The 24,639-nt window shown below is 40.2% G+C and overlaps 3 protein-coding genes across 5 annotated transcripts; 2 read left to right on the plus strand and 1 right to left on the minus strand.

The window, feature by feature from the left end:
- Window positions 1–4,054: 4,054 nt before the first annotated feature.
- dram1 (DNA-damage regulated autophagy modulator 1) lies at window positions 4,055–9,163 on the plus strand. The gene is made up of 7 exons (XM_078281552.1): window positions 4,055–4,521; window positions 6,185–6,252; window positions 6,464–6,606; window positions 6,702–6,879; window positions 7,087–7,145; window positions 7,271–7,363; window positions 7,461–9,163. The coding sequence occupies exons 1-7, from the start codon at window positions 4,391–4,393 to the stop codon at window positions 7,497–7,499; spliced, it is 711 nt and encodes a 236-aa protein (XP_078137678.1). The 5' UTR covers window positions 4,055–4,390; the 3' UTR covers window positions 7,500–9,163.
- washc3 (WASH complex subunit 3) lies at window positions 7,562–14,924 on the minus strand. Of its 2 annotated transcripts, XR_013503874.1 has the most exons (8): window positions 14,727–14,924; window positions 14,097–14,195; window positions 13,880–13,945; window positions 12,239–12,376; window positions 11,364–11,480; window positions 11,187–11,251; window positions 10,906–11,091; window positions 7,562–7,874 (listed from the first exon to the last, which is right to left on the minus strand). XR_013503874.1 is itself a non-coding variant. In XM_078281554.1 (7 exons), the coding sequence occupies exons 1-7, from the start codon at window positions 14,775–14,777 to the stop codon at window positions 10,992–10,994; spliced, it is 636 nt and encodes a 211-aa protein (XP_078137680.1). In that variant the 5' UTR covers window positions 14,778–14,924; the 3' UTR covers window positions 7,562–10,991. The 2 variants fall into 2 exon arrangements, 1 of the variants encoding a protein (XP_078137680.1); XM_078281554.1 differs by having other exon boundaries at window positions 7,562–11,091.
- Window positions 14,925–15,425: 501 nt separating this feature from the next.
- LOC144512245 (uncharacterized) lies at window positions 15,426–23,572 on the plus strand. 2 transcript variants are annotated; one of them, XM_078242863.1, is made up of 9 exons: window positions 15,426–15,605; window positions 16,099–16,301; window positions 16,387–16,488; window positions 16,575–16,670; window positions 16,752–16,862; window positions 16,942–17,059; window positions 19,615–20,401; window positions 20,887–20,945; window positions 21,050–23,572. In XM_078242863.1, exons 1-9 carry the CDS (start codon window positions 15,491–15,493, stop codon window positions 22,564–22,566), a joined length of 3,108 nt encoding a protein of 1,035 aa, XP_078098989.1. In that variant the 5' UTR covers window positions 15,426–15,490; the 3' UTR covers window positions 22,567–23,572. The 2 variants fall into 2 exon arrangements, with proteins under 2 accessions (XP_078098989.1, XP_078098990.1); XM_078242864.1 differs by lacking the exons at window positions 15,426–15,605; window positions 16,099–16,301 and having other exon boundaries at window positions 16,409–16,488; window positions 16,580–16,670.
- The last annotated feature ends 1,067 nt before the right edge of the window (window positions 23,573–24,639 follow it).

Raw genomic sequence — 24,639 nt, forward strand, 5'->3', positions numbered from 1 at the left:
TAAAACGAAAATGACTGTTGCTAGTCTGGACATCTTACCGTGCCAAGGTTGCAATAAAGGTTTCCCAAATGCCACATTTGATGTCAGCTTACTAATTGATTGCGGGTTTTGTGTAGATTTGGACTTTTATACGTTTATTCCACTTTGTTTAAACGGCGAAGTGGATGAAGCCTAGTGACGAGTCCATAGCAACCAGTTTGTGTGTTGACTATTACCCAGAGTGCCTTGCTGTATGGTCTCAATATGTTATTGTTTTATTTCAAGTGAATACTAGTTTACTAGAGGAGTAACTTAGTATTTGAAGTAATGCAGTAATGCAGGAAGTGTGCATTAGTTTCCATGCTTATTGTGTTTCCACAACAGTGTTAGTGAGTAAAAATACTGAAATGGCCACCACACCATAACAGAGGAGTGGGATGCGTCAGATAAGAATGCAGAGGTTTAGGAACATACATTTTAGCTGTTAAAAAACAATGTGGATCTGCATATTTGCCAAACGCACGCCAGTACAGCAGGTATTGGTAAATTGCTGGGGGAGGGTCATGTCTTTATTCTAAATTGTTTTGGAGGGTCATAGAAACTTTTTTACTTGTGAGGGGAGGGTCCCAAAACTCCTCTGGTGGCCCCTTAAGTAAATAAAGACCAGTCCCTAATAACGTATTAGCATTTCCCTGTTGTAGTGGGTTCAGGTGGAATACATTCTGGGTGTTAATCTATAACAATGTGTTATGTATGATGCAAAGTAAGCACTAACTACAGCTGTAAAAAAAAAAAAAAGTGTAGTTGAGTAAAAACTATAATATATCCCTTTAAAATGTGCAGTAGATGTATGAAGTATCATAAAATGGAAATATAGGCTTAGTACTTTAAAACTGTACTGACGTTTCACTCCCGCCAGAGAGGTAACAATCCAGGTACTGCTGGAAAAGCTCAACTCCAAGTTTTCCAGAAGACCGCTGTTCCCAGCAGCAGCAGCAGCCATAAGCCCGCCCTCCATCCATCCATCCATATTCGTCTGTTTATCCGGGGTCGGGTCGCGGGGGCAGCAGCTCCAGCAGGGGACCCCAAACTTCCCTTTCCCGAGCCACATTAACCAGCTCCGACTGGGGGATCCCGAGGCGTTCCCAGGCCAGGTTAGAGATATAATCCCTTCACCTAATCATTATCTTTCAAGCTGCAGCTTTAAGATTTCTAATTACAAAGTTAAAGAGAAAAAAAGAATAGCCTAAACATTTACTTTGAGATTCTCAATATAAAGAAGCCGTCTTGACACTTTCGAAAGATACGTTTATCCTCTCAGGTTGAACGCTGTTCCCTTCAAAATCTCTTCTAAAATCCCACAATCAACATCTCAATTTGGTTGCGACCTGCGGCCCTTTGCTGCATGTCATTCCCCCTCTCTCTCTCCTTTCATGTCTAAGCTGTCCTATCGAATAAAGGCCTAAAAAAGTGCTTCTCTATGGTTTTCTCTTCTGAGACCAGGCAGGTTGCAGTAGCCTTTCTTTTCTGCTGAGTCATGATGAGTCCCACCAAGCCAGTGAAAAAAAGGCCTTTTCAACCAACAATTTCTTAAGGTTGCTGCCAAATCAGGGACTGGCAAGCCTTAATAGCCACATCAACAAGTAAAGCTCTGAACTGGCTCCACTTGGATTCTGTGTCCCTACGCTTTTCTTAAAATATAAGAAAAGTTCTACAGAGGTTTGAGCCAAAAGACATCTGGACGTGAGCCTCCACCAGATGTTCCAGGTTCACCCACAATGTATCTGGCTTTACCCCCCATTTACCCAAGTATTCAAAACGCACAGCCACTTATCCAAAGTATCAGGGACCCGAAAAAGCCCAAGACTTACTGTGTGGCAATGACTTTGTAATAATTTGAGCAAATGACGGTTTCTTGCCTCTTTATTTAGTGTTTATTTGTATTTTTCAAGTCTCAAGTCCCAATACCAAAATGTAGTAAAAATACTCAATTTAAAGTGAAAGTCATGCATTCAAAATCTTATTTATGTAAAAGCACAGAAGTATTGGCAGCATCGTGTATAAGTATCAAAAGAGCTTAAAATGCAGTAAAATGGTCACTGTAAGTATTATATTATTATATTTTTTGGGATTGTTAATGCTGTGTATTAATACAGTGTATTAGCATTTCCCTGTTGTAGTGGGTCAGGTGGAATACATTCTGGGTGTTAATCTATAACAATGTGTTATGTATGAAGCAAAGTAAGCACTAAATACAGCTGTAAAAAAAAAAGTGTAGTTGAGTAAAAACTATAATATATCCCTCTAAAATGTGCAGTAGATGTATGAAGTATCATAAAATGGAAATATAGGCTTAGTACTTCTAAACTGTACTGACGTTTCACTCCCGCCAGAGAGGTAACAATCCAGGTACTGACCTAGAAATCAGTAGCCTGACAAGCCACACCCACATCAAGATGTTGGTCTGGGAACTCACCATTGGCAGGGCTCAATCCGAGGGGCGGGATAAACGGTTGTCTTTCAAATTCCCTCTGCATACAATAGGATAGCGCAACGAAGAAGGTAGCGGAGCTAGTTGATATATTAAACTTTTGCCGTATCCGGTCGGCAAAACTCCGAACACATCTTCCTTTTTACATTCTTTGTTCTTTGTTCTTTTCTCAAAGAAAAGCTTAACTCCAAGTATTCCAGAAGACCGCTGTTCCCAGCAGCAGCAGCAGCCATAAGCCATTCATCCATCCATCTTCGTCCGCTTATCCGGGGTCGGGTCGCGGGGGCAGCAGCTCCAGCAGGGGACCCCAAACTTCCCTTTCCCGGGCCACATTAACCAGCTCCGACTGGGAGATCCCGAGGCGTTCCCAGGCCAGGTTAGAGATATAATCCCTCCACCTAGTCCTGGGTCTTCCCCGAGGCCTCCTCCCAGCTGGACGTGCCTGGAACACCTCCCTAGGGAGGCGCCCATGGGGTATCCTTACCAGATGCCCAAACCACCTCAACTGGCTCCTTTTGACGCTCCGACTCTATACACGATGTGATTGGCCTGACCAGAGTTTGGTTTTTCCAGCTCGCAAGCCAACGGAGAGTGCCTAGACCCCCATGGCTGCGAATTATATTTGCTGCCGCTAGGGTGCATCTAGATTTCTGGGCTAAGAAATCAGTGTATACATTGTAAAAAGTAAATAAAAGACTGAAAACAAAAATGACAATAAAGTTCTATAAGGTCAGTATTGCAAGTGGAAGGCAATTACTTAAGCACTGTACTTAATTACAACTTTCAGGTACTTCTATTTTACAAATGACCTGATCTCCACTGCATTTCAGAAGTAAATATTGTATTTTTACTCGATTTTCTATGTAATGCACTGTGACAGATAAACTACCCAACATCATATAGCATCTCCAAAAAAATGCTGCTTACATGGCAATGCATCTAAAAATTATTAATAAGAAGAATCTAATAATATGAAAACAGGCTAATATAAACATTCTGACCAATACTTTTGATAGTTAAAGTACTCATTGAGTACTTTTACTTTTAATACTTTAAGTACATTTTCCTGATGAAACTTACATACTTTTCCTTAAGTAACATTTTAAATGCAGGACTTTTACTTGTAACAGAGTGGTATTAGTACTTTTACTTAAGCCACAACACCACTGCTTTTATACTGTGGTACTGGAACTCCCTACCCATATACACATCTGTGACTGTACTGACCTGGACACATTCAAATCACTTATCAAAACACACCTCTTCAGATTAGCTTTCCACATACAATAGTCTTACATTTCTCACTTGATAGTTACAGTTTATTGTTTTTTAATTGCTTTTACTATGTTTTATGTGTTGGTTTTATTGCTTTTCTGTTTTTAATGTGTGTATATGTGCTGGTTTTACTGTAAAGTGTCTTTGAGTACCATGAAAAGCTCTATATCAATTAAATGTATTATTTATTATTATTATTGCTACTCATATGTCAGTGAAAGATCTGAATATTTCCATATAGCTGGTGATTACTGGCAGTGACTTGTAGGAATACAATAGAAATCGAGTTTTTTGTGTGTGAACAGAAGAAAAAAAAAGATGAAGGGAGGAAAGAAGGAAGCACCAGATAATCATAGCGGTTGGTTTTATTTGCGTGGGCCGGCACAAGGGGAGTCGATTTTGGGGAAGAGGTTACTGTATACTGTATATCGACTGATTGGCAAAGGCTAAGCTCATTATTGTTAACACACCACCATGTGACTGTCGGTAACTTCATCAGACAGACTTCAGCAACCACGGTCAGCAGCAGACTCAACACTGATCCTGGACTAGCATTTCAACGTGGATGCTATATTGCATGGCACTATTTGACTACTCATCACTGTGAAAAGTCCTTTCTGGAAGTTCCGCCGTTAACTCTCGGAGATGTTTTGGTTCACGCAAGGACTGTGCTTTCTACCAGCGTTTTTGGTCATCTGGTCCTCCAGCACTTTCATTATTTCATACCTTATTGCGCTTTTCAGACATGACGTCGACATCATATTTCCATATATAAGGTAAGTTGTATTCTACATATGTTGTTGTTTTTTTTTGTAAAGTTATTATTAATCTTCAGTTAAAATGTGAGGTGTATAAAAAAGCGCATGTCGATTTCTTTTGTTTCCAGTGATTTCTGAGAACCTAAGTGAGTTTAGTTTCGTTTTCCTCCGTAACCGAGCTGCCACCCAAACTCCAGCTGCACGTATACACATCTGTTATTTGTGCAGCTTGAGACCTCTTCTTTTCACTTCTCCCTTGTGTTAGTTAGACCATTATGTGAAGAAGAGACGAATTAAATTAAATTAAAATTTGACCCAAGTAAAAGTACGAAAGTATTAGCATAACAAAAACTGGCCTAAGATCCAAAATACTCATTATGCAGAATGGCTCATACTAGAACAGTATATATTCTAGGGGTGGGGGGAAGAAGTCGATACAGCATAGCATCGCGGTATCTATTATTATCTGTGTGTTGGTCAGCTTGTCTGCTTGACAATCCCATTTTGCAGCAATACAATTGAAGTGAGATGAGCAAACAGAAATGTATATTTTTAGATAAAACAGAAGTTGACAAAGGTTCCTTTTGTGGACATCATTTGAAATTGGGCAAAATTTGAATAAATATATAGAATAAATATATATATATACAAAATAAAAAATAATCGCAGAATGTTGAATGTAAAATGGCAATAATATCATAACTAGACATAAGTATTGTGCTGATATCGTATTGTGAGGCCTCTGGTGATCCCTACCCCTAATATGTTACATTAGTGGATTAAAATGTCCCTTTGTAACATTACATCTGGTAAAGGTGGATCTTATGTTGTACTATACTGCCAGGGGAGCTTGTCAATTTCACCAAGGGGTCAATACTGTGTGTGCACAAAATGTAGCCTGTCTCAAATGTCGTTTATTTAAGCTTCAATAAGCTGCAGGTTGCTTATAATGATTGTTTGAGCATACTACTCAGAAAACCAAGGTGGTGTAGTGCAAGTAAATTGTTTTGTCAAGCAGGAGTTATTACATTCTTTGCTTTACTGAGGAATCTAATGTATAAATGTTTTGGTCTTCTTGTAACTCTGTCATTTTACAACTGATTGACCAGAGGTTCAGTGCTGTGCGATACCAGTCACCCTTATGGGATTACTGGTATAGCTGTCTTGTTTAACTGGTGTCTGTTCTTTTGTATCTGTCCTTTTTAATTGTGTTGTTTTTTGTTTTTTTTCTAAATGGACCATGAGTCTAATAATAAAGCCTATCTATCTATCTTATATAATGTCGTTTTTATATATTTTAAATGTGTAACACCACTTGATCCACGGTGAAACGTTGTTTTGTTTCACTATATACAGTGTATATGGCTGAAATGACAATAAAACCCACTTGACCTACTGTATAATACAACATCATCATTTATTTGTTGATTTTATTTTGTATTATTAATCTGAATCTACAAAGTAACTTTATAAAAAAAAAGATAACAAATAAAGTGGAGTAAAAAGTACAATATTTGCCTCCAAGTATAAAGTAGCAGAAAATGGAAATACATAGAAGGCTACAAGTACCTTACTTGAGTAAAGTACCAACTTGAGTAAATCTACTTCTTTCTACCACTGACCATCAACACACGTCTGTAATGTGAGAACTAAAATGCAGATCTCTCTTTTCCCTTTTCAGTGACACAGGTGCAAACCCCCCAGAGAGCTGCATCTTTGGCCTGATGACATTCATTTCTGCATGCGCAGGTATTTTCACTCCCATCAGTATGAACATCTGCAATGTCACTTCTGACTCTTTTAGGCAATTTTGGGCTTTCCAAAGGGAGGAACCAAGATTTAAGAAGTAAATATTAGTCACGTTTCCCTTTTTTCACGAAAATGAAAGCAGAATGTAGTCGGTGTAATGTGAGAGTCTCACAAGACGTTGTGGTGAATGCACAATTTTACCTTTACACAGGAATAGCCACCATATATGCCAGGTACAAGTTGGTGGAGAAACTGAGTGCGGACACACGGGTGGTGAGCCCACATCTTAATAAAACTGCTCTTGTGGTTGGGATGTTCTCCTGTTTGGGCATGTGTGTTGTTGCAACGTTCCAGGTATGTCTTTTACACGTGGTGCACGTTTTGATCACATGAAATGACATGTTTATGTGTCATGTTTAATGGCGTATTTTTCTACTTTCTGATTGCAGGAAACAATAGTGACAGTAGTTCATGATATAGGAGCTCTGCTGTTCTTTGTCTCTGGTGTCTTATACATAATCCTCCAGTCCTTTATATCTTATCATGTCTATCCATTTGGGTCCTCCTTGGGTGTGTGTCGAGCACGTTTGGCTATCGCCCTCCTGGCTGTTTTGGCATTTTTCCCCAGTATCCTTTCACAGAGGTCTAATCTGTTAAAATACAGAAAAAAAACATCTATATGTTTGGTTTCCTGCGGTGCCAACATGACATGCGTTTAACCAGGAACTTCGCTTTATGATTGCAACATTATTCTCTTGTCCTCGGAGTCATTAACGGTTACATGCACAAGTGACAGCCATTGATGAATGCCATTTTCCTTCATGGATAATTCAGCTGTCATCTGTGCGTACTTTGTGAAACAAACTACATTGCACAGAGACACAGGAGACAAGGTGGGCTATCGTTGTTCACTATTTTGATAATTGATTAATCATTTGTCTTTTTGAATTGTAGTGCGTCATTTGACATCAACGCTAACATGATAAATGTGTACTGATCGTCTGTGTCCCTCTTTCAGGACTATCCCTTCCATGTAGCCAGCGCTGTATGCGAGTGGATCGTTGCCTTCAGCTTCATCTGCTTCTTCCTCACTTACATCGAAGATTTCAAAGTGAGTATCATCACACCATCAAACATAAAACTCTTTGTTTTAGTTTCCGGCTGAAAAGAGGTTCTTATTTCTCTCCCTTTTTTAAAATTTCCTACAGCTGTTTACCTTACGGGTGAAAACTGAATATGATCAGTAGCCTTGATGGATCTGAAACTGCCAGCGAAACCTTGTACGAATATAAGCATTTTAAAAATGTGCTGCATTTGTTTTTGTGGAGCTTTTATGCACATATTTTGTACATTTGCAATTTGCACTGCAAAGCTTTTTATAAGATTTTGTGTTTTGTATCACTTGACTGAATGTATTGGTAGATTACAGTAGTATTTATACATCTTAAATAACTGGCTGTCAGTTGTAAAGTTATACAAGAAAAAGCTGATCACAGACTGTATCTTTATACTTTTTATGCAAACTCAAATCATTTTTATAAGTGTACTCTTTGCATCCGGTGTTCACACTTTGCACTTTGCTCTTGACTGTTTCCACACCAGCATGACACGTCCTGTCAGACCTGTGACCAGTAATAAGAGACGTTTGTCACACAGTGAACACATGATAGCTACACATGGTTAAATGAGAATACCAGTCTAACACGTTAGTGTGTGGCCACATGGTGGCTGATGTTAAACTACACCGATACGGTTACTGTATGTAAGTAAACACAAACCTGAAATATGAACTTTAAGGGATTATCATTCAAATGCTGCCAGTTCCTTAACCAAAGTTGTATTCCATGTTTTAGCAGTTTTCTCTACCAATTAGGTAGAAACAACTTTTTCTATTGATATACTATATGGTGCTCATATACTAAATGGTTTCAGCTGATAATGCTACATGGGTCTACAGTGCAGCTTTGGATGAGGTTTTGCATAGGTCCACAGCCTGTAGACATATAATATGATGGGAATTAGGTAATTTCATTTATTAGTTTGCTCAGTAACTGCCAAATTAAATTGCTGTAATAAAGTAAACAAGGAATTGAAGCTTATTAAAATTAAAGACAAGTTTTCAATGTGCTTTCAGTCAGATAAATAAAGCCTTTTTCTCTCTGCCTCAGAGCAGCGAACAGTTTGAAGCGGTTCGACCATAGAAATTAAATGGTTTAATTTGTAGAATTGTCAGCGGCCTGAAGATGCAAAGGTTTCCAGCATTTCACATATAAAAAAAAAATACTGTCCTGATTTTTATGAAACTTGGGAGGTGGAAGGGTGTAGCATGGGCAACGGAAGAACGGAAGGAAGGAAGCGCTCTTCTAGTTATTTATTTACTAAGTGATATCAATGAGTAAAAAAAACCAAGGGCACAAGAGTAGAGGCTGTTACGCCTGAGCTCTGAGACAGATTTGTTGTTTTGTGATTAATAAATAAAATAGACTTGACACATGGGAAAGTAAATAAATACTCTGACATAGTTTCAGGCTGCTTGAGATGTTTATAACTACCTTTAATGTGTTCCTCTTACATGCTGAGAAGGTTTGTGGCATAGTGTTGGCTCTTGCTATTTGCCAAGTTAAAGATCACATTTTAATATCAGCTGATAGATTTCACTAGCCAGTACCATTGGAGCATTCGTTTATAGATCTTTGTCTATAAGTGGTGATTAGTAGACGGGACTGACATACAGTATTCCAAAGAGAAAGTCCTGTGCTGTAATGATCACATGAACACCGGTTATTAACTCCTCCACTACAGATACTGTATTTACAAGGGAGATTTTGGTTTTATTCAATTACTATGTATTGGTATTGTTTTGCTTGACTGCTGAGCTGAAAAATAAAGATACACTTTTTATTGAAGCAAACTGTTTGAGTTTATTACAGATCCAAAATGTCTTGCTTTTGTACACAAAGTGCTTTCCAGACTTCTCCACAGATTTTTCACAGTCATTATAGTGTAATATTCGGTCATAGAAATCTTATGAATACTTATTTTTTACATTTATTATTATTTTACATTTTTTGGGCATGTAGTCACAAGTCCTGATCAATGTAATGATAAGTTGATACAACCGACATAGCAACACAAAACCCCTGCAGTTTACATGTTCTGACAAGTGGTGTTTATCACGGATTTACCTCTTAGTGCAAGTTTGTTATTCTTCATTCCAGCTGAGGTTAGTGTGTAATATATATATAGATATTCCTGGCAAAACAACCAGTGAATACATTACTATTCATCATTTATCTTTCATTCGTGACAGTTTTTTTTTCTGTATAAGACAAGGGAATTATTCAGATTTCATTTTTTTGTTCCAGAAAAGAGAAGGCATGGAGTTTAAAGTGCTCATATTATGCTTTTTGGCTTTTTCCCTTTCCTTTATCGTGTTATATATCTTTTTTGTGCATGTAATAGGTTTACAAAGTGAAAAAGCCCAAAGTCCACCCCAAAGGGACTTACCATCTCCAACAGAAAACACTGTTCACAAACTGCTCCCAACAGCTCTGTTGTAGTCCAGCCTTTACTTCTGTGACGAACGTGCGTCACTTTGTAACACACGTTATAATGCTCGCCTAGCTGCTAGCATGGCACGCCCTCATACTCTGCTTCTGACTGGCTAGCAGTGCTGACCTAGGTACTGCGCATGTGCGACTCCCAACAAAGATGGAACAGAAGTGAGATGCCTCACTCTGTAGCTAAAACAGAGAGCTCAACACACAGGGTGAAAAGAGGAGCTGCAGCAATGAGCAATACAACAAAAATATGGTGTTTTTTTTTTTTTTTTTATTAAACCATATAAACCTATTCTGATATAACCTCTAAATACAATTATGAACCTGAAAATGAGCATAATATGAGCACTTTAACTGCAGGAGTACTTGGAGTGGAAGGTAGATCTAGCTTAATAAACACGCGATTGTTCGGTAAAGTACATGTAGATACAATAAAATCTGAGAGTCGGGCAGCAAGACGCTCCGCTTCTGAGACGCTCCCGGTGTGGTATGGCGCGTGGCGGAGGACGGAACTAAACCGCAGCGCAGCACCGACGCGCCCGGTGAGAATCAGAGTTATAAAATGTTTTTGCTTCAACATTATTGTGTTGTCATTGTGTATTTCCTTCCTATTCAACTGGTATTATGATATACAATACATCGTCACTGAAAAGACTATTGTGATATTTTTCTCCCTGGTCTTAACACACAGAATTACAATGTATATGTTAAACATTCAAAGTATCCAACATACATTTTTGAATAACTTTCAACTGACGAGTGCATCTCTTAAAGGCATTAGACTGAGATAGTAGTGTGACAACCAAAGAGAAGAGCAATACGTTCTACATTTTTCTGTACAAAAAAAAACCCAACTTGCTACTGCCATGTTCTGATGACTAACATAATCAACAGGGATAATTATTCCCTCTTTTTGAATTAGTCAAAAATGCTAAATGTATCAAAACAGAGGAGGTCACTGACCGATTGTAAGCAAAACTATTTCAACACTTTTACACTGAAATTACAATCACTCTGCTTGGAGTTTCCTGTTTCAGGCACTTATATTTGCACCTTCTCGCTGGCACCCACTTACAGGCACACCGCAACCTACCTTGCCTTCTCAGTACAGGCCAACAGAAGCTCAGAGTAGCGATGGATGGCCTTTACAGGAACCTTTGTGGGTGATGGGGACGGATGTCAGTCACTGAAAGATGATTCGCTGTCAGAGCTGGTGACATCAACGTCTTGATCCTCAGTGCTCCTCGCTCCTCTATCAGGCACGGGGGCATCTGGTGTGCTGTCATCAGCAGTGAAGGAAATGTCATTGGTCAGTTTCATAAAAAAAAAGAAAGATTAATATATGATCATCACCAGTAACGGTAAAACACTCACTCAAGCAAGTTAGGATCCAAACCCTCCAGGACCATTTTATTCTTTATAGCCATAACTGGAACTCCCTGTGACAGATAAAACATGCATTGAGATACAGAAAATACAGATTATGTTTTTATTATTTTTTTTTTTTTTTAAATCTCTATAGTCCATGAGCAGGTGTTAGTGATGATTTACCACTTGAACCATTTTCAGGTATCGGGCATAACGTGGGTCCTTGGCCACTGTCATGACATTCTCTGCAGCTGCTTCTGCTGTTGGTGTCGTTGCATGCTCTGGTGCAGTCTGAGTGGGCTGCAACATTGAAATATAGAAATTACTAAAAACAGCATGAAGTAGCAAGTGGTTTAGGCGGCACAGGATATCAAATGTGGTACCTTATTTTGAATTTTTAGTAGGTGGTAGTCTTTGGTAGGTTTTAGACTTGCAGAGTTTGTGGCTTGTGTTGCTTGTGTAATGTTTATGGAATAGTAATAGTGCGACATTTGGGGAAATGTGCTTACTTGCAGAGTGTTAGTATCTGTATGCTAAATATGAAGCCACATCCTGCAGCTGCTTATCTTAACTTATCATAAAGAATGTAAACAACTAGCCTGGTTCACTCATTCCAAAACTCCAAAATAACTTACTTACCAGCACCTCTAAAGCCCACTAATTAGCACACTGTGTCTGATTTGTTTATATGTGCATAAACAGAAATGTAAAGCTGTGGTTTTACAGGGAGTTATGTGGTGGAGCTACTTGTGTCTGGGCATGGTAGCTTCCATCAGACTCAGTCAAGCCAAGTCAAGTTTCAAGCACCCGTTTCACTTTTAAAAAAAACGTGTTGCTACGTTTTTGTCGGGGCTGAACGTGGCCCAGGTCTTAATGCAAGGCTAAGCTTACCATTTTCTGCCTTTAGCTTTATAATTAACACACAGACATGAGTGTGGTATCAATCTTCTCATAGGCAAGAAAGTGTATAAGTATATTTCATAACATCTCAATTTCAAACTGTTCCCTTACGCTGAAAAAATACCATATATTTGTTTGTGTCATGTCAGTGTATTGACCTGTGGGGGAGGCAGGGTCCCTGCTGGTGGACCATCGGTTTGGTTCTGACTGGCAGTAGTGGGTCCATTGGCCTGAGCAGGTTGCCGCTGACTGAGTCCATCTATTGTGACGTCCTCCAGCCCGGGAATGGAGGACAGCTGCTCAGATCATAACATAACATTTGATATATGATCAGTGCATGGGCATGGCATGGCATGCAGTGGTGGAAGAAGTATTCAGATCCTTTACTTAAGTAAAAGCAGAGCCCATCTACGAAGAGCCTGTTCACTCCCTATTTAGCCCCATTGTACCGAATTTGGTTGCAATTCCACCAGAGTTCCACTGGGGGTGATCACGGTCCAGTGCAAAATGAATGGGACTCTAGACGCTAGACTCTAGACGCTAGACGGCTAACTTTGTCTCTTTCGCCCGATTGCCGTTGAGAAATCTCAGATTTTATTGTAGTTTTTGCAAGTTCAACGTGGATTATAGGTCGAAAGCTGAATGAACGAGTACTTGTGTCCTTTCGATTTCTTACAGGTTGAGTCGTTGTTGCCCACAACACGCTAGCATTCTGCTAATGAATGCTGATTGGTCAGTGAAGGACTGATTACGACTGGAGATCCCGCTTGACGGCATCCGAAGCGGAACCAGAATGTCAGAGTGAATATTTCGGCGTGGTCTTTAAAATATTAGCAAACCTCTTTCTAGCACGTGTATTAACAGGGAGAGCGTAACCTGTCAGCTGTGTTGTCGATGTCTCGAGAGAACAAAGGAAGCGACTCGGAGCTTGCCGTAAAGCAGTATCTCTGGCCGTATATGTGTATGACGTCATTGACCTTTAAAAAAGGCTTTTTAGAACAAAATAAGCGACTTTTAAAAAAAAATCTAACACCCAGCAGTGTGTATTTTCTTAGCCTCCCCTTTCAAATGCAACATTCAAATTACTAGACAAAAAATTATATCCTGAGAAAAGTGGATTTTGAGGGGTATAGCTCCATAGACCTCCATTCATTCTGCACTGGCCTGTGAGCGCCCTCATATGGAACCAGAGTGGAACCGCATCCAGTTCAGAAGCCGGAAGTATCACGAGAGTGGAACTTCTCCCCTTATTAGAAATTCTCTGGTAAAAGTACTAATACTATACACTGTAGAAATACTCTGTTACAAGTAAAAGTCCTGCATTGAAAATGTTACTTAGGTAAAAGTATGTAAGTATCATCAGAAAAATGTACTTAAAGTATTCAAATTAAAAGTACTCAATGCAGAAAATTCCTCACATTTTACAAACTGGAAACGTTCCAAACAGTTCTGTGTTTAATCTGCTAATCATTTCAGCTGTACTTGTAGGCCTATATATTGTTGTGTAGTTACATTTATAATAAAACATCGTATTTTATGTGTTTTGTGTGCAAAAATCTTAAATTTGTAAAGTAACTAAAACTGTCAGATTAATGTAGTGGAGTAAAAAGTACAAGTTTTCCCTCTGAAATGTAGTGAAGTAGAAGTAGAAAGTGGCATGAAAAGAAAAGACTCAAGTAAAGTACAAGTACCTCAAATTTGTACTAAAGTACACTAAATGTACTTAGTTACACTCCACCACTGATGGCATGTATATAGAGTGTAATACTACTACAGACTGGAGAGGCTCACAGACTCACCTTGGCTTCCAGAATGCACAGGGTTGTTTCAATCTGCTGTATGCGAAGAGATATGTTTGCAAGTTTCTGTAGGAAAGAAGTTTGACAGTTATATCAGCAGACATATCACAGACAGACGTATCATCTGCGTGTTACAGAAGTTGTTTGTGTGAACTCATCAGGACAACAGAATCAAGTTAAAAGATCAAATTATAAGAGTACAAGAAGATGTACAAACCTCTTCACAAACTGTAGAGAAACGGTTAAGGAACCGGACCGTGTGCACAACAAACTGATTGAGATAGGCAACAACTCTTCTCTGTTGAATAGCAGGGACCTGAAGGAAACCCAGACAGAACCCAGGATGTGATGTATTGAAGAAATGAAGTTATACACATACAGCAATGCCTCCACGCTCCTAGTTTACTATAACCCATTGAATTCATTTAAATTAGACATAGTAGAAGTGTAACTATGGAATACATGCTGAATGCAAAATATTACAACCACAGCTGAGCCACCTTGTAAGGTTTTACAATGGCTAAATACTTTTGAAAATCACCTCAGATCATTTCCCTTCACCCTACTATTATTTGTTCCAAGCTATAGATGCCTGTCATATAGCTAGCTAGATGTGAAAGGCAGTTTACTATAGGATATTACAGTGATGTTTGTTAATCATAATGAAACGGTCGGCTTGTTTCGATTACAGCTTAATAGTATTTGGTAAACTAAAGTCACTATTACCATGTGACTTGTTAAACAGAATGACAACTGTCTTTGAGCACTGTTTTGGCCTGTTTTAGCTAGCTAGCTAACGTTTACGCTAGCTAATATAACGTGATATAGCTAGATAACAGTTACCAACCTTGGTAAGATCGACGCCAGAACCCACAATCGGCAGCCCGTCCTCGTCCATGTTGGATTTTTAAACTTCCTGCAGATTATAGAGCAGCTTCAGTACTAATGCCAAGTATTTTCACTGCAAAATGACAGGAAAGGGGTGCATAAACCTGCAGTGAAACGTTTCATGTGACTCCGGACTGTGTGATCGTGTCTTGACGTCACGACGTTAGCCAAAGGGGAATGTTTGATTTGAGCTTTTATTCTGAAGTCTTCAGTCTGTGGAAAACAACAACATCCGGATATGTCTTGTGGCTGCGTCAATACATCCATGGGCTGCGTCTCTGGTTTGACATTTCTGATGATTACATTACACAAGATTTCATTATGTTTTAAAATAACAGTTTATCTCAACAGTGTGGTTTTTAAACGTACATACAAGACATTTATTAGTGTTATTTTCCAGAGATTTTCTTTAAATTAATTAAAAAATGTTTAAACTTAGATCAAACTTGTGTTTTGGGGCTGTTATTAAAGTCAGTGCTGCAGATGTTTTTGGAAGGATCTATCTGCTTTTGCAAATTCACGAATTACTCTATCTGGGAAAAGTGTATACGTGTAAAATGAAGTCAACGCGTATAATTAAAGTGCATGTAATATTTTTAAACTTTAAGATAGGAGAGAAAATTGGATTATAATGTAAGGGCAGTCACAGCGGAGACTTTTATTTTGGAAAGAGGAAACGCTAGAGAAGAGTTGAGGAAACGGATGCTTGCGTACTAACAGCGCATGTTAGCTAAAAAAAATAAAAATAAATCTAACAACATTATTTTACATTTATTTCGCAACGCTACAGGAAACATAACTCTAATGGAGGTTATCGGGTCAATAGAGAAAATAAACGGTACGTATATTCATAAATTGCTCATGCTGTAATTTAAAGCAGGCTAGTAAGGCAGTTAGCGGGACCCGTCTATCTATAGGAATCATAACAGTCAGAAGCTGGAGCTGTTGCATTAGAAATGAACTTGTTATAGTCCGATTCTAAATAATAATGTCATGTAATACAGTTCATTGTGTTCCGAGACCTAAAGCACAGCTGCAGATACTAGGTTGCAAGTCTTAAAACTCACATTTAATAGGTTTGTCCAGCTATTACACTGGTTCATAGGCTTATGACAGGTTCTATTGGGGGTAGTAGTTTACACATAAAATGTAGATTTATCAGTAATTTTGCCAGCCTCTGATATTTCCATTGGGAAAGAGCTAATTTAAAAAAAAATGTTTGTTATAATAGTTTAAGTTAAAGATGAGTGTATTTGCAAGTGCTCTCATTCATTAAAAGCTAATTGATGCCCTCAACAGACCATCTTTCACATTACACCTTTATGTTACAGACCCGAGCCTAGCTCTTTCGTCTCTTCGCCTCCTGGTGCCCCCACTGCAGCTTCTGTCTGCTGCCATGTGGCAGCTGGCGAAGCAGAAAGATGTGATGAATTATGAGAAGCTTCAGGAGTTTGTGTTCATGGTGACAGAGGCATTCCCTGGACTGATCAACCACAGACAGAGAGCCCAGCTCATTCTGGGTCTAAAAGCAAGGGTGAGCAGAAGTTGTGTATTGTAACAATATATGCTAATTTCGCTTTAATAATTTTTTGTCCAGTAACCATTTGTTGATATTTCAGTTGATTCTGGAGCTTTGCAAAGGCTCGGCTCGGGGTTCTGTTGATTCTCAAGTGATCCAGAGCTATTTGGATAGACTCCCAATAGCCTCTGCAAACACAGATGTAAGTGCAGAAAAGGAATACCTTTTTGAAAACAAATAATGATACATATATATCTATCCATAAATGACACGTCCTTTCTGTGGCAGTACAGGGATGCTGAGGTAAAAACGACAGAGTCCACCTTCATTGCACTTGTTCAGAGCCTGCTGAAAGATCCAGTTGAGAGAGCATATTTCTACCAGGTCAGACGGATTAAAAATAATTTCTTAGTCTGAGCCTACTCTTAATAAAGTCCTATAGTAACATTTAATAATCTCTTACAGGAGGTATTCCCAGTGGAATATGGGCCACAATATGATGCTGCTCTGCACGTGTTATTGTGGGAGCTGCTCTCAAAACTGGTAAAGCTGCTTCCAGTACCGGACTTAAAACAGGTCAGTCTGTCTATCCAGATGTCTCAGGTTGTTTTTCTTCTCCAAAACGTGCACCATTTACCACAAACTGTGATTACAGACTGCAGCCTGGCTCGGCTCTGCTCCTTCTGTGTGGGAGGAATGTGTTCAGTCCTCACCTGAAGACCTGAGCTTAATCTTCCAACACTACAAAAGTTTAGGACTACTGAAAATGCCATGTGAGTAGAACTGAAATAATTAGTCCATTAGTCCCTCCATTACTCAATTATTAACAAAACATGTCAAACATGCTCTGGTTTAAAGGTCCCATGGCATGAAAATGTCACTTTATGAGGTTTTTTAACATTAATATGAGTTCCCCCAGCCTGCCTATGGTCCCCCAGTGGCTAGAAATGGCGATAGGTGTAAACTGAGCCCTGGGTATCCTGCTCTGCCTTTGAGAAAATGAAAGCTCAGATGGGCTGATCTGGAATCTTTCTCCTTATGAGGTCATAAGGAGGAAGGTTACCTCTCTTTCTCTGCTTTGCCCACCCAGAGAATTTGGCCCGCCCATGAGAGAGCGACATCTTAGCTTTCAAACGAGCAAAGTGGCAGTTGGTCAAGGCCACACCCCCACCCTCCACCTTGCCCCCCTCTCTCCTCCTCAATAGCTACAGACACAGAAATGGCACATACTAAGGAAAGCTCATTGTGGGACTGGCTCTAGTGGCTGTAATTCTGCACCAAGGCTGAATTTCGGGAAAGAGACTTCAGATACAGTATTAGGGGACCACTAAGGCCTATATAAAAGAGACTTCAGATACAGTATTAGGGGACCACTAAGGTCTATATAAAAGAGACTTCAGATACAGTATTAGGGGACCACTAAGGTCTATATAAAAGAGACTTCAGATACAGTATTAGGGGACCACTAAGGTCTATATAAAAGAGACTTCAGATACAGCATTAGGGGACCACTAAGGTCTATATAAAAGAGACTTCAGATACAGTATTAGGGGACCACTAAGGCCTATATAAAAGAGACTTCAGATACAGTATTAGGGGACCACTAAGGCCTATATAAAAGAGACTTCAGATACAGTATTAGGGGACCACTAAGGCCTATATAAAAGAGACTTCAGATACAGTATTAGGGGACCACTAAGGCCTATATAAAAGAGACTTCAGATACAGTATTAGGGGACCACTAAGGCCTATATAAAAGAGAATTCAGATACAGTATTAGGGGGACCACTAAGGCCTATATAAAAGAGACTTCAGATACAGTATTAGGGGACCACTAAGGCCTATATAAAAGAGACTTCAGATACAGTATTAGGGGGACCACTAAGGTCTATATAAAAGAGACTTCAGATACAGTATTAGGGGACCACTAAGGTCTATATAAAAGAGACTTCAGATACAGCATTAAGGGACCACTAAGGTCTATATAAAAGAGACTTCAGATACAGTATTAGGGGACCACTAAGGCCTATATAAAAGAGACTTCAGATACAGCATTAGGGGACCACTAAGGCCTATATAAAAGAGAATTCAGATACAGTATTAGGGGACCACTAAGGCCTATATAAAAGAGACTTCAGATACAGTATTAGGGGACCACTAAGGTCTATATAAAAGAGACTTCAGATACAGTATTAGGGGACCACTAAGGCCTATATAAAAGAGACTTCAGATATAGTATTAGGGGACCACTAAGGTCTATATAAAAGAGACTTCAGATACAGTATTAGGGGACCACTAAGGCCTATATATAAGAGACTTCAGATACAGTATTAGGGGACCACTAAGGTCTATATAAAAGAGACTTCAGATACAGTATTAGGGGACCACTAAGGTCTATATAAAAGAGACTTCAGATACAGTATTAGGGGACCACTAAGGTCTATATAAAAGAGACTTCAGATACAGTATTAGGGGACCACTAAGGTCTATATAAAAGAGACTTCAGATACAGTATTAGGGGACCACTAAGGTCTATATAAAAGCATCCAAAGAGCACCATGTCATGGGACCTTTAAGCTTCTTAAATGTAAGGATATTTTTTCTTTGTTATATCATCGGGAGTAAAAAAAAACACACACACAGATTTTCAGTTGTACGATCCAATATTGAGTCTTAAAATTACAAAATCGATTGTTGCATCCGTGTCTTTTCTCAGAGAATATGTGTAAATATGCACAAAATGTTGTGTGTACACTTGGTTACTTACTTGGTTACTACATATTAAGAGTATTATGTACTTGGCTGCCAGTTTTGACCCACACTTCTATAATAGGGAAATGTGTTACAATTTAGCTTACAATTGGCACATTAAGCAGTAATATATTCACCTGTGTTGCTTACTTGTGGAATAAAAAGACACTGAAATTCCCAGATTACAATCTGAAAAGCGTGTTTATATTCATGCAATATTTGTATTTGTCATATGCAACTGAATCCTTTGGAACCGCATTAAATGGAGAGCTTCTTAATCAAAATCTAATCTAAAGATCAGTTAGTTAAGTATCTTTGGGTTTTAGACTTTTGGTCTTAATAAACTATTTGAAGATGTCACCTGGGTTCTGAAAAAAAGTGTGACGAGCATTAATTACTATTTTCTGATGATTTTCTGATTTCTGATTAATTGATAAAAGTAATAAGAAAAATAAAAGTATATATTAGGTACAGCACTGCATTTGTTTTGGTATTTTTAAGTATAGTTTCCAGTAAGTGCCTTTTGAAAGTGCAGTTTTTCCACCAGTGACTGTTTTTTTTTTTTTTTTTTTTTTAGGTGGCCCTTCATCCACCATCGGTAGCTGCATCATGTCTGCTTTATCCATTCCTCCCTCGCAAAAAACAAACATCTCTGTCGGCCTGGAATCAATCCACAACTATGCTAATGTCCTAAACCCCGTCACTTTAGTTGGGACGGACCAGTACAGCGTTGTTGCCGTCTACACCGAAGTGGAAGTTGGAGCGTCTGAAGTAGATCAAGAAATGATCGAGTCAGCCGAAGTGCAACTTCAGACTGATTTCTATGAAGAGGAGATAGTTAGCGCCGATAACGCCGGCTGTGAGGAGGCTACCAGCTCGAGGGCAGAAGAAACAAGTGAAACTGTGGATGTGGCTAAAGCTCTGGAGACGCTGACAAAAACGTTTGCACTAAGGAAGGAGAGCCTCGGTCAAGATGTTCCGACAGGAAGGAGTAATGATTCGTCTCTAAAAGGTGAGCTTGGAAATGCACCAGATGAAGGAAAAACACATGACGGACAAGAAACAAGTGACCCAACTGATGAGAAACGAGGAAACGTCGAAGAGGTGAAGGAGGATTTCCAACCTGAAGGCGTAGAGAGCAATATGGACTCTTGGGCAGATTTGAAGGGTGATTGTGAATCCTTTTCTGTCCATGAAGAAATGACAGATGTCCCCAGTGAGGACCCAGTCTCTGAAACTCAACAGTCTCCCAGTTCGGCTAATGTGCGCCGATCCACTCGTCTACAAATGAAGACCCCACCCAGTCGGCAGGAGACCTGTCAGATCCAGAGGTCATCCAGAGAAAGTAGCGAAGAACCAAAAATGTACAAAAACTTATACTGTAATATTATAACTGCTTCCTCTTTTGAGATAGTAATTTTATTTCTCACTCACATTTTTATTAGCAAGAGATTTGCCACGTTACATGATTACAGTAACAAAAACAGTCTGGGAAATACAGTTATGGTGCTATTTCTTGTCATTCATGCTCTCCTGTTGGTGAATTAATTTGTTGTTCTGCTGTTTTGAAACTAGAATGATGTCAATTTTTCACATTTTTGCTTCACTCGTGATTTTTGTGGTCTCAAGATATGTGTCCGTTTTTTTCCATTAAGAATATTTCTTTAAAGGAATAAGTTGATCAGTTTTGGGGAAATGAGTTAATAAGATGAGAAAATCAATACTTCATCAATACTTTACATACAGTACCATTTCCCAAAACACAATTATGAGACTATATATACAATTATTTCCCAAAATGTCAAATCTACATTTAAAGATTCAACAACAACATTTTTATTTTCACCAGGAGTAAAGCCGATGTATCAGTCGCCCCCTCGGTTATAGCCATCAAAGGAATCGACAAAGGTAATAGGTTGACATGAAAAAAGAGAAAGATCTTGGACCTTTTCAAATAAAATCCACTTATTTAACCCACACTTATGCATTTTATTTATTTTTTTTATTTGCAGGTGATTCGGACGAGATGACCTCCATCATCTTCACCTGCTCACAGTGTCCCTTCCACAACTCGGACGAAAGCAGCCCGCCTCACTTCCACATGCAGAGTGTTCGCACTGAAGTGTACAGTACTCTCTCAGGAGCCAAATTTACACCGTCTCCTTCTAGCACAGATGAGATTTTTACATCCATTAAACTGTTCCCCAAAAGAAACACGGAGGTGAGCAAAGCAGAACAGTCTGACAATCGAAGCAATGCGCCACAGTCACAAAGCAGACCGAAGGCCCTCGCGTGCGAAACGTGCGGTAAGACGTTCACCCGGTCGTCAGACGTGAGGAGACACCAGCTCACGCACACCGGAGAGAGACCGTTTTGTTGCTCGCGGTGTGACCGGACCTTCCAGCACTCGTGGGATCTGGCCAAACATGAGAGCAAACATCACGGCGTGGCCATTTCTTTCGCCTGCGAGCTGTGCGGGAGCTCCTTCGCTAACCTCCGCGCGCTCACCGTCCACCATAAGAAGTCTCACTCAGAGGAGAGCCAGCTTCCTCAGATCTGCTCCATCTGCAGCCACAGCTTCCCCACTTCCTCTGAGCTGCACGAGCACAGGAAGTCTCACGTCGCCGCCAAACGCTACATCTGCCAGCAGTGCGACGAGGGCTTCGACTCCCTGCTCGCTCGCTCCCAGCACCGGCAGATGCATCAAGTGAAGAGTCAATTTAAGTGTCCGCATTGTGAGAAGACGTACACTCGGAGATCTGACGTAAAGAGGCATCTATCCACCCACACTGGGGAACGACCCTACCAGTGTAACCAGTGCAGCAAACGCTTCTCGCTCCGCTTTATGCTCATGAAACACCTCCGTGTTCACACAGGGGAGCGGCCGTTCCAGTGCTCCCACTGCCCCAAGAGGTTCACCCTGGTGTCTGTGCTGGCCAGACATGAGCGGATGCACACCGGGGAGAAACCTTTCCTCTGCTCTCAGTGTGGGAAGGGCTTTTTATCGCAGGGAGAGCTTTCAAAACATCACAGGTCCCATGTGGACGACAGGCCCTACTCCTGCCCTCAGTGTGACAAGCGTTTCAAGAGCAAGAAAACCCAGCAGGAACACATCGTCTCGCACACCGGCGCCCGCCCATACCCCTGCGCCTACTGCGGGAAGGGCTTCACCAAACCATACGCACTCACCAGACACAATCTCATCCACACGGGAGAGAGGCCGTTCCCCTGTGGACACTGCGAGAAGTCCTTCCTCACCCTCGGCGAGGCTCAGCTGCACCAGCGCATTCACACGGGGGAGAGGCCGTACCCCTGCAACATCTGCGAGCTCAAGTTCAAGAGCTCGTCGGAGCTGGCGCGACACAAGCGAAGCCATTCGGGGTTGAAGCCGCTGAAGCCGTACTGTGAGCAGTGCATGAAGACGTTCCCATCCAAGGCCACGCTGAAGAAACACATGAAGAAACACACAGAAGAGGGAGAAGCTGCACAGTCTGTGGACTCTATACAGCCTGAGGAATCAAATCATTAAACGAATAATGTAGACGATCTCAGTAGTTAAATACGTGGCACTTTTTTAGGATGCTTGAGTTCAGATAGTTTTGATCAGGAGAGAAACGCGAGTCCACAGCCCTGGACTATACTGACTTCACTATCATGTTTGGACAAGGAGTGTTTGGTACTGTTGCATCCTTCAACCTTTGAGTCAACTACTCTGAAAGTTCCAAACATTTTGACATATCAGTCTTTCATTTGTAACTTTTCTCTCTCATCTCCAGTTCTCAAGTTTGCAACACGTAAGTTAAAAATATGTTTGAAGTCATGTGCAATTGTTTGTTTGAAATGGAATCCCTTTGACGAGCAGAAGGAACTAAACTATTTGACTTCTTAAAGGATTCCATTTACTCAAAGCTGGATGCACTTTGCTTTCCTTCCAGAAGACGGCGACCTAATCTCACACTAGATATTTATTATGTCCCACTGAGTTACTTATTACCTATCTCTCCCAGGTGAGGCCCTGGGACATATTGAGCATTGCACTGTGAAATCCCAGGGCAGGTCTGAATGTAGCCCCTCTCTCAGCAGGTAAGCCTGCCTCGTGCTCACACACCGGCCCCAGGAGATGTGAGCCTAACTCCTCCGCTGTTTTCCACCTGACCTCCCAAGATCCCTGTCCAGTCATGTGGAGGGCAAACCAGCCTCAAGCTCTCACTCCCCACTGTTTCTCCCATAGGCTCATCTCGCATAGAATACAACGGGAATATGCTCTGACATTCCCCATGAGCCTTTCACAGGAAGGTCCCTGAGATTTCTTTTCCATTTTGTAAATCACTGGTGGTCAAAGTGCAGTTTGAGGATGTAAACGTACATGAAGGCTTCACAGAAAAACGAGGAACTGTTTAATTTTCATTCAATATGATTTCCCTCAGTAAACATCCCAAAGAAGACAATGTATAGGAATGATCATGTTAATCACAGAATCTGTTTCATCACGCTTTTGATACATAATTAAATATTAACAACAGCTGAAATCTGAACATATGGCTCTCTGATTAAATTGGGATTTTAAGAGCTAGATTTGAAAACATGTTGGAACCCTGGTTGGGAATCTATAATAAAATAAAACATCATTGCTCATCTCTCCCCTTATGGATTATCCCTCTCAAGGTAAACAAGGAGAGAAACGTCATCCTCTATACTGTCCTCATTGAGACATTGCCCTTGGCAGCCAGCTGAGGTCTTCACATGCATGGAATACGTCTTGAAACCCCCAATTACGAGCCCTATTATCACATAGAATGTGTGTGTGCAGCTGTCCTGGGAATTAATTACCCTCTCACACACACACACACACACAATATTACCAGGAGTGGAAGTAACATTTATTCTCATTACTGTAACAGTGGTGTTGTATTGTTTTGAGTATTTATAAAAATAAAAAAGAAGGTAATTCAGGTAGATGCAACCATTTTTAAACTATGAAAAATAAAAAGTAGCCTACTTTCCAAATCATTCAGTCATTGGGTATGATATATGCTAACCATTATTGTACCAGGGCATCGTTTACAAATGGTTGCATCTACCTTAATTACCTTAATTAATCACTGATGTAATGCACCACCCGGCCAGCAAGCTAAGTGAACCAAATCAAACACACCCAAACAAACAGGTGCAGGCTGGGTCTGGCTAACATGCTAACATGTGGATCCTCTAGCAGAGCCTCATCCAGCTCGAAATGTTTGAAAACTTTGTGGGAACCACAGTGCGACAGCGAGGCCGAGTGGACGGCTTATGTTATGCTCTGAGAATGAACGAGCAGAGAAGTCAAACCTGGAGCAGAGCTGACTGACGATAATGGCGTTCAAACCATGGCTGTATTAAGAGAACCGGTTCAAACAGGTGAGTACAGCAACACGCTAGCAACGTAGTGTGTGTGTGTGTGTGTGTGTGTGTGTGTGTGTGTGTGTGTGTGTGTGTGTGTGTGTGTGGGTGCGTGCGTGTGTTTTCTACACGTAGATAAACTGCAGTTTCTCCTTTTCACCTCCGTTTTTTTTTTTTTTGGTGATGTTTTATTCTGCTGTTGATTTTATAAGTGTCACGCTCT

This window comes from Sander vitreus, chromosome 23, assembly GCF_031162955.1.
Source record: "Sander vitreus isolate 19-12246 chromosome 23, sanVit1, whole genome shotgun sequence".
NCBI classification, from domain to species: domain Eukaryota; kingdom Metazoa; phylum Chordata; class Actinopteri; order Perciformes; family Percidae; genus Sander; species Sander vitreus.

Bases quoted from the DNA above. Each gene is read 5' to 3' on its own strand.
- LOC144512245 (XM_078242863.1), top strand. From the start codon at position 15,491: ATGTTAGCTAAAAAAAATAAAAATAAATCTAACAACATTATTTTACAT. The intron at 16,863-16,941 runs GTCAGTCTGTCT...CTGTGATTACAG, and splicing joins CAGTACCGGACTTAAAACAG to ACTGCAGCCTGGCTCGGCTC. The intron at 20,946-21,049 runs GTAATAGGTTGA...TTTTATTTGCAG, and splicing joins CATCAAAGGAATCGACAAAG to GTGATTCGGACGAGATGACC.
- washc3 (XM_078281554.1), bottom strand. From the start codon at position 14,777: ATGGACGAGGACGGGCTGCCGATTGTGGGTTCTGGCGTCGATCTTACC. The intron at 14,196-14,726 runs GTTGGTAACTGT...GGTTTCCTTCAG, and splicing joins CTGGCGTCGATCTTACCAAG to GTCCCTGCTATTCAACAGAG. The intron at 12,377-13,879 runs GTGAGTCTGTGA...TGATCTGAGCAG, and splicing joins TGTGCATTCTGGAAGCCAAG to CTGTCCTCCATTCCCGGGCT.
- dram1 (XM_078281552.1), top strand. From the start codon at position 4,391: ATGTTTTGGTTCACGCAAGGACTGTGCTTTCTACCAGCGTTTTTGGTC. The intron at 6,253-6,463 runs GTATTTTCACTC...ACCTTTACACAG, and splicing joins ATTCATTTCTGCATGCGCAG to GAATAGCCACCATATATGCC. The intron at 6,880-7,086 runs GTATCCTTTCAC...TGGATAATTCAG, and splicing joins TGTTTTGGCATTTTTCCCCA to CTGTCATCTGTGCGTACTTT.